This window comes from Brachyhypopomus gauderio, unplaced genomic scaffold, assembly GCF_052324685.1.
Source record: "Brachyhypopomus gauderio isolate BG-103 unplaced genomic scaffold, BGAUD_0.2 sc104, whole genome shotgun sequence".
In the NCBI taxonomy this organism is placed as follows: Eukaryota; Metazoa; Chordata; class Actinopteri; order Gymnotiformes; family Hypopomidae; genus Brachyhypopomus; species Brachyhypopomus gauderio.
This window is the reverse complement of record NW_027506925.1, coordinates 55,448-65,000: the sequence shown is the minus strand read 5'-3', so window position 1 is coordinate 65,000 and position 9,553 is coordinate 55,448. Positions and strand designations below refer to the sequence as shown.

Sequence of the window (9,553 nt, the reverse complement as noted above, 5' to 3'; positions counted from 1 at the left end):
CCGCTTTACCTTGGGAATGCTGTAGTGTGACGCACCATAATACTACAGCGGCATAGTGCACAGGGTTTCACAAGTGCAAACCCCAAGTGCATTCATAAACAAATGCGCAGGACTAAGTACACAGAACACATACACCAAATAGTCAAATACTAATTACCGGTAATCAGGCAAGTAAAAGGTTTCTGAGGTTCCCCTGATGGACCCACGCCTTCACGCCGCACTCTACATACACTTCTCTAATTTGTTTCACATGTTGTTAGTAAACAAATCACAGTAGTACAAATATGCCTTGAGATTAATAATGAAATAATAAGGCAACAGAGTGTGAGAGGTCCAGAAGTCGAAATGTCTACTGTGTGTGAAGTTTTGCCGCACGCCCACCTGATGTAGCGTTTCTGGTCGTGGAGAGTTGAAGGTGTCTCCAGTAATTTGTCCAGCAGGAGATTCCTCAGAGCTCTGATGCGTGTCTCCACCTCAGCATACACTGTGCAGACAGACAGATCATCTCACAGATCCAGCATCTAACACACTGAGCCCCAACACTGAGACCTGCTCATTTTGTAACGCACTTGACCTTTTAAACTGCATGCTTCCCAAAGAATTCTCAAAACACGACTTGAGTTTGTATATAATGTTGAATTCTAATATTGGGAACACACTGGGAAGGTTATTGAGGGTCAGTTACAATCGTGTACCTTTTTTGAAGACTGGAACCTCTGTGTTCCCAAACAGGGATTTGGCTTTCTCATAGTCGTTGATCACCACGTCATAATCGCCCTAGGGGAGAGTTATATGGTACAGAAGCAGCCTGTGTGTGTCAAAGTTTTCATTATAATATTAGCTATTTTTAGCTAAGTTCTTCTTACAGCAACACTACAGACCAGTATCAGCACAAGCTACCAGCACTGAAAGTCTTAACAGGTGTGTGTGTGTGTGTGTGTGTGTGTGTGTGTGTGTGTGTGTGTGTGGGTGTGTGAGCTGCATATTTAGAGCGCCACCTTTTGGATGTTGCGCTCGATGTTGAGCGGCAGGTTGAAGAGGAATTTGAAGCGCTGCAGGACGCTGAGCGCGTTGCGTGTGGAATCGGCTTTGTCCTTTCGGCCCAGGACTTCCTGGAACAGAGTGTCTGCTGTATCGCTCGCCTCTGAGCAGAGCACACACATACACACAAAAAAAAAAAAGAGAGAGAGTTGGAGCGGGCTCTCCCCTCCTCGGATCACAACCGTTCTGCCGGGCCTCCGTCCCGCTGCCTGGGTGGCCACGGCTGGGCTGCGTGCACCGGGTCAGATTCTTTTAATCAAAGCGAAGCCCCCTGACCACAATAAAAACAATGACCAGACCAGGCAGCCAAGCTATGCGCATTTTCTCCCATGCCGGGTCAAGCATTGGCTGAGAGAGTGACGGGCAGGCGAGGCGAGGAAGGGGACGGGACTAACGATGAAAGCTTGTCAGTGTGATTGGTTTATTTACATTTGCTGCAGGAAAGGAGCTTGTTTATTGACCTGCCATCACGTCAGTCAAATTAACATGCGGTAGGGGGAGAGGTCTCTCTCTCGCCCTCAAATATGCATGAGCCGACACAAACGTGCGTTCACACATGTACACAGACACAGGTTCATGGAGCCGGCATAAATGTGGCTTACTGTTTTCAGACGATACACATAGCATGTGCCACAGCATATGGTCTCAGGAGTGTGTGTCTCAGCAGCCTGGGGTTGTGGGAGTGTCTGCATGTGTGTGTGAGAAGGTTTGCTCTTAATCTTACTGTTGAGAATCCTTTCCAGTTGTTGAGTCATGGAGCCTTCCACCTTTTCCGTGCCGTCTGATTCAAGTTTCTGATGAATAGCTAATAAGAAAGAGAATGAGGAAAAACAATGGTTTTGATCTGGGGATTGCTACTCACTTACTACACATCTCGACATCAATAAGACATCTCTCCAACATCTCTCTCTCCCTTTAAACACAAGCACACGACTCACACATGCAACAACAGACTCTTATCCATGGTTTTCCAATTTAGAACTACCACATATGATTTCAATGGTGAGCTGGTGTGCAGCGTACACCCACACGCATACAAATCCCCGAGCCCACACAGACGGAGCAGTAACACCAGGGTTAACCCCGAGGCCCCTGGGCGCCGGAATACTGCATGTTTTGTTTCCTGTGGACCTGCTTTGTATTTTGACTCAGTTTTCGGAATATTCTCTGGGAATCTATGCAGCGTCCTTTAAATGTGCTCACACTTCCGTTCAGCAGAACAACCTCATCCAAACTTTATCCTCAGCCCACCACACGACTTGCTAACATTCCCGTTTCATAAAGTCCATCCATCTATTTTCATCCGCTTATCTGGGTTCACGTCGTGGGGGCAGAGGCCCAGGTTTCCCAGCCCAACTCTTCTAGCTCTTCTGGGGTGATACCGAGGCGTTCCCAGGACAGTTGAGAGATATAATCTCTCCAGCGTGTCGTGGGTCTTCCCCTGGGTCTCCTCCCAGTTGGACATGCCCAGAACACCTCACCAGGGAGGCACCCAGGAGGCATCTGGACCAGAACTGGCTCCAAACCACCTCAACTGGCTCCTCTCTACGTGACGTAGCAACGAGTCTACTCTGAGCCTCTCTCGGATGACCATACTCCGTACCTTATCTCTAAGGGACAGCCCGGACACCCTGCAGAGAAAACTACTTTCAGCCACTTGTATTTGTGATTTCCATTCTTTCGGTCACTACCCAGGACTTGTGACCATAGGTAAGAGTCGGAAAGTAGATTGACCAGTCAATCGAGAGCTTTGCCTTTTGGCTCAGCTCTCTCTTCACCACAACAATCCGGTTCCGGTACCACGGACTCAGTTTTAGAGGTGCTGATTCTCATCCCAGCGGTCTCGCACTAGGCTGCAAACTGATCCAGCGAGAGCTGTAGGTTTCGGCCCGATGATGCCAACAGAATCACATCATCCGCAAAAAGGAGAGGTGGAATCTTGAGACCACCAACCCGAACCATCTTTGCCACTTGGCTATGCTGAGAAATTCTGTCCATAAAAGTTCTGAACAGAATCTTTGACAAAGGGCAGAGTCCAACTCCCACCGGGAACAATTCTGACTTACTGCCAGTCATACAAACCAAGCTCCTGCTCCATTTGCACAGGGACTGGATAGCCCGCGGCAGCAGGCCACGAACCCTATACTCCCGGAGCACCCCTCGGAGAAATCCCCGAGGGACACGGTCGAATGCCTTCTCCAAATCCACAAAACACATGTGGACTGGTTGAGCGATCTCCCATGCAAGGGTGAAAAGCTGGTCCAGTGTTCCACGACCAGGACAGAACCCACATTGTTCCTCTTGTAACTGAGATTCGACTATCGACCGGACTCTCTTCTCCAGTACCCCTGCATAGACCTAGGCCTTGCTGCCAAGGAGTTTCACACTACCCTGGTGACTACCCTGGTCACCTCAGCGATGGGCAAACCGTCCAAGACCTCCAGTTCTGTTTCTTCTGTAGAAGTTGTTCTGAGTTTTTGCCTCTGCGACGGTCAAAGGCGCGAATTGCTTAGCCCTCCTGTACCCGTCTGCTGTCTCCAGAGTCCCACAAGTCAACCAGGCCCAATAGGACTCTCTTGACCGCATGACAGCCTCCCTTACCCGAGGTGTCCACGACCGGGTTCAGGGATTGCCGCTACAACAACCTTGTGACCACAGCACCAGTCAGCCACATTGACAATGGAGGCAGGGAACAAGGCCCACTCGCACTCAACTCGGTCCCCGCCTTTGACCACCGCCCTATCCACAATGCACTGAACCCCTAGTACTATATCTCCCACAGGTGGTGGGCCCATGATGGAGTTTCATAAAGTGAGCAGCTATAAATAGGTTCCATCTTGCTTTGAGCCTTGAATGGTGACCCTCTCATAAAGATCACATACATGCACGCACACAAGTGCACATGTGCCCAACCACTCCCGCATACACAAATGCACACAGCCAAAAATGCAGGTCTGCTGTCCAATAAAAAAAATTCTTAATATACAAATTAATATCATAATACAAAATTCAATGGAAAACTAAAACGTAAAAAAAAAAAACAACAAAAAAAAGACCGCCTTACTTGTCAATTACCATAACGTTTCGTGACAAATAAAAGCAAACATTATATAAGAAATAAAACTTTACCGCTCGTCTCCCTCATTCATATCCATACTGACCACAACTCAGACACTCACTTGCGAGTGGCGACACTTTATGGAGAGAGAAGTCAGAGCGTTGAAGTGAGTGTGTGTGTGTGTGTGTACCAGCCAGAGCGTCCTGGGCTTCGAAGAACGTGCTGAGTCCTCCCTTCACATAGGCCAGACTCCCCTCATTCTTGCGGCTGGCCTGTTTCTTCAGGTTCCCCACTGCCAGGCGCAACTGCTCAAAGCTGGTGTCGGGAACAGGGAAAACGTGGGGCGTGCAGTCACACATCACCCGGGGTACTCAGACAGGCTACTATAATAAAGCAGTTTGCGAGCCAACACTGGGGTTCAGTAAATGGTGGTGATGATTTACCTGGTTCCAGAATGGTTCTCAATGAGGTACCAAGTGGCAGAAAAATTCTCACTGGTAAAATCCCCACTCATCCCTGGGAACATGCTCTCCAAATCTTTCTGAGGGATTTTCCCCCTAGATAAGGCAAAGAGTACAAAATATAACCAAGTGTTAATAAGAAGATGTGTTCCTATTGACCCTCGCCATGCTTTCTTCATGGTTCTGTTACTGTTAACTAATGCCATAAATTATGCTAATGATGGGCAACCTTCATGGAAAGCATGACAAAGCCTCACAATTCTGAAGTAACACAGTTTTGAAGTTCTTCCAGTAACTTCTTCAGCAGTTAATGTACATTAATACATGATAATAGCTCACACATACAAAGTGCAGCAGTGACATTATGGAAAGGAAGTCTTTCACTTCCTATAAGAGGAAATAATCTTATTAAAACATTCAGGAAAACACACACACACACACACACACACACACACACACACACACACACACACACAGACACACACAGACACACAGACACACAGACACACACACACACATGTATTATATAGAAAATATAACATATTACATAGCAATGATGATATTTATGTAGCTATACCCAGTGTCAATGTCAATGTTCAGTGGGTTGGCTGGCCGCAGAGACAAAGGGGAGATGCCTTTGTTGCGATCTGTTCTCAGGTCATAGTAATTCATCTCATCCACCCACACAGCAGACTGGTCAAGAATACCTGATCACACACACACACACACACACACACACACACACACACACACAAAACTTGTATTTAAGGAAGTCTTCATGCTATGTGCTATGATGCATTTGGGTCACACTGCATTTGAAACTTTGTGTACGGATGTGTGACGTTTCCTAAAACGTGCGAGTGTTCGTGTCTGACCGATCTTCTCTGCTTTGAGGAGTTTGAAGGAGACGGTGGAGGTGCCTCTGCCGCCACTCTTGGTGGTGACGATGATCTCGCCCTTGTCGTCTTTGGCAGGACCAACACGACACACGATCTTGCTGGCTGACATCCACTCAGCCGTCAACAGACAGTTGTGCCCACAGATCGACAAACCTGATGCAAAATTGGACACAGGAAGAGACTGTTCAGGCCTTTCATTTATTCATTGGCCATTCATCGACAAAACCATATTTGCAACTTTGCCTTTAATGTAAGTCGCTTTGGATTAAAGGCATTTGCCAAATGTATATACATTTTGCCTGATCTCTTAGAAGGTTTGGCCTAGAGGCATTTCTGCTCATGTGCTCTCACATAAAGTATAGTAGAGAACTAGCTTGCTATGTATCCAATTTAGGCTACATTTTAATATCATTTCAACTGATTTCTCGGTTACTGCTGTCAAAGGTTTTGGGGCAATGGAAGGGATGATCTAAATTAAGTGTCTTATTGTCTTACGTGCAACACTACGGTCTTTATATGTGAGTGATTACCTCCACACTAAAAAAATGCACATCAACAAGTGATCCTAGTGACTTGATCTTACTGTTAGCTGGGGCTGTAACTAGAGAACAATGAACACCAATTTTTTGGCATTTCACAAATCAGATAAGACTGCGAGAGAACATGCCATTAGAAACTGAGGCCTTTTTCTGAGCAGTAAGGCATAATCAATCAATCACATGCAGTGCTTTCATATTGTCAAGCATTGCACGTCATATCACTGATGCTTCCATAAAAAATACGGTGAAGAGAAAAGCAGTTCAGTGAAACCAGGCTTGCCATTTTCTTTGTTATTGCTTATGCTTGTTTAGTTGCTGTATCAGTCATGGTCTTGTGGTAGGGAACTGGTCTTGTGACCGGAGGGTCGTGGGTTCAATTCCCAGGCCTGAGGCCATGACTGAGGTGGGCAAATTACGATTGGGGTGTAAATTCACAATTGACAAATATGGCACATTTTATTTCATTTCATTATCACAGAATCTATGTGCCAAAAAGATGTTGCTTTTCACAAGCACCTCGTGTGTGGACTGTTAACTGTGTGTGTCTATTACCGGAGAGGTCATTGGGTCCGGAGCCCAGGTTTTCCCCACGGATAGTGACTTTAGTCCATGGTGTGCCCTCATTGGGCGAGATGCCAGTGACCAGAGGAGGCTGTCTGGCAGGAGACATGGTTCCCACGCTTGAGAGGGGCAGCAAGAAAAAAAGTTGGGAAAAGAAGAAACAAGTTTTACTCCGCGGAGTTTGCACAGCTTATTATTTCAGTCTTACGCATCAGCTAGTGCATCTGTTTAACTCTGGGACTTGGAGGTCTTTGGCCCAGTGAGGTAGAACAAACAGAAATATCTTGTACTCTTCTGAACACTGCCCCTAGAGGTGGCAAAGAGCACATGTGTAAATGTTGGTAAGAAAAAGTGCTGCTATGTAGGCGCCTCTACAGTCTATCAGGTAATAATTTACATTAAGGTTCTCTTAACCAGCGTTATTTATGGAATAAAAAATAAACCGCATGTAATGTTAGTGATAAATGCAGATTCTTTAGTCACAAATTCAATACTCTGAATACTCAAGGACATTAAAAGGACAGGAATAAATATGTACAGACAAGAAATGATCAGTCTATCCAGTCTGTGCTGAAACAGTGTGTATCTGTGACTCCATTCTTCATGGACTGCTTAAACCTGAGCATTTCATGCAATGTATGTATAACATTTCCTCCACTTCATAGATAAACCTATTTGTACATGTTCTTTAAGACATTTTAATGTATTTAATAAATTTTCTACATATACCAGTATATATTTTTTATATTAAAAACATGTATTATCTGACAAACTTAAATTAACCTTAGACATAGTCCAGAGTTTGTCAGTTGCATACATAGACTGTATTTACATACAGAGTCAGTTTTCTAAATTGTGCATGTACAATACTTGGATTATTTGAATCAATCAGAAATGCATAAAAATTACACAATATTTTTTTGCCATATAGCAATGTCAGATACATCAACTTAGATTTTTCTTCATAATATATCACCATCTTAAATCCCTTATAACCTTACTCACTGGCAAAATTTCATATTATAATTTGAATATGACATATGCAAAACTCTCTGAGACTCAAGACTGCAGCAGGCTACAGCCTCAATCTTCTGTGAATCAGTAAAGGCACAGAAATACTCCCTCCATTGCCTTATTAATATTGTAAGGCAGAATAGCTCATGCTTATCACTTACTAGTGCCATGCAAAAAGGAGAGGGAAGAGTCTTTTTCTAATGCAGAACCTGAAACTGTCCTGAGACCTGAAACTTCATTTTGACCCAGTAGTCACTCCCAAATGATATCAAACAAGGTGAGCAGGTAGTAACCAAGTGCCCACTGCTGTAGTACAAAGCAACTTTACAGGGACTGTAGTTCCTGTGGCATTAATTGGGTCTGTTACTTCATTACAGTAGCACAGTCAACACTGCGTGAAGATGGCGTTGACAATATGCGCTAACCGATGTGTTTATAAACACAGTACCATAATAATATTATGGTATCACAGACATGTATGAAGGCTTATCTGTTCAATTCTCTACTCCTGTCAGGACTAGAGTCAAGCTCCAACCATAGACCACAACCGTTAAGATATGATCAGATGAGCCAGCTGGCAGTTTGATGGATCTGGTGAAGTTTATAAATGATCAGTGTCACAACATCTGTTTACGTTCGCGTTAGGGAGCTAGACGGCTATCCACCTATAACATTACTACTATCTAGCGAAAATAACAACACGAAATGGACATGCAGTGTCAGTTTCGAAATGATCCGACTGAAAACATTTTTTTTATTTAGCAGAATAGCAAGAACTGCAGTGAGTGTTTAAGAGTGACACTAGTGTTTAACAGAGGTGCGTTATTACACTTCCCACAGCGGCTCAGCTAACGCTAGCTACCTACAACAGCTAACAAACTAGCGACCTAGCCATCTAGTAATGCACCGGCATTTAAAGCTAGCACCTGGTGTAAGTAATTTAATTTATAAATGCAAGTATTAAAAGACCTTTAAATATGTTTATTTGGCACATTTGTGAACGCCAACTCACGTTAATCTGTGTTTTTCCTTAGCTGGTAGACAGCAGACACTCCCTGGTTGTTTTTAACCTCTAGTATTTAACTTCCGGTTCGCGTTGACGCTGGCTCCTCCCTTTGTAAGTATTCCCTTTTACAGAACATAATATTCTACAAGGTAAACATTTTAAAAATATATAAATAAAATAGACGTTAGCCTATAATCTTGGTCATAGAAAGAAAGAAATTCACTGAAATAATGTCACACTGAAACAGGCAAGGCATGTTTAAATATATATTTTAAAAATAAATAAAATAAATACAATTATAATACAATTATGCAATACATTTTCAAACATAGTGTGAGGGCGACTGTCAGTCCCCTGGAGGAGAAGATGATGTGATGAAAGCCATCAGGAAGTTAAATTGGTTGATCTGGTTAGGGTGCCAATGAGCTGGTTCTTTGGACTGGTGTATGGGTACTGCCTTGCACCTTTGCCAGACATGGATTGTTAATGAATGATCATAAAGTTGACATAGCTTTGACCAATGTGTGTGTAACACAGTCTGTAAAATGGACCTCACTTACTGCACGAGGCACACTCATGCAACAACAGGAAAGGGCCTTACTAAAGCTCTCTCCACAAAGTTGGAAGTGTATAATTGTCCAAAATTACTTTGCAGGCCATATCATTAACATTACTCTTCATTTGAACTAAGGGGTATAGCACAAAACTTGAAATACCTGAAAAAAATTATTATCCCTCATTCACAACTTTACTAGACATTTCAGAAGTTATCATTTTTCTATGGTTGACCAAACCCATATTCATCCATCAGTTTGTCAGATAGTTAAGTATGATTTATCATATCAAGATAGCATGGCCTATTCATGCGGTTCCACAATAATAATATCATGTTAATTTTATTGTGGCCGCTGCGCCTGTTCCCGTGGCAACGCTTCCAGACCTACTGCCGCCAAATGCCACCACACCTCCATGAT

At 43.9% G+C, this 9,553-nt stretch overlaps 1 protein-coding gene across 1 annotated transcript in view; it reads right to left on the bottom strand.

Moving 5' to 3' along the window:
• Positions 1-8,679, bottom strand: part of exoc2 (exocyst complex component 2) — a 17,305-nt gene extending 8,626 nt beyond the window's left edge. The window contains exons 1-10 of the mRNA XM_076993129.1: positions 8,586-8,679; positions 6,551-6,678; positions 5,436-5,612; positions 5,138-5,267; positions 4,543-4,656; positions 4,290-4,414; positions 1,766-1,846; positions 999-1,144; positions 696-777; positions 382-484 (exon numbers count right to left, since the gene is read on the bottom strand). Of these exons, the coding sequence (XP_076849244.1) occupies positions 382-484; positions 696-777; positions 999-1,144; positions 1,766-1,846; positions 4,290-4,414; positions 4,543-4,656; positions 5,138-5,267; positions 5,436-5,612; positions 6,551-6,668 (1,076 nt within the window). The 5' untranslated portion in view covers positions 6,669-6,678; positions 8,586-8,679. The remainder of the gene's footprint in view (positions 1-381; positions 485-695; positions 778-998; positions 1,145-1,765; positions 1,847-4,289; positions 4,415-4,542; positions 4,657-5,137; positions 5,268-5,435; positions 5,613-6,550; positions 6,679-8,585) is intronic.
• Positions 8,680-9,553: the final 874 nt, after the last annotated feature.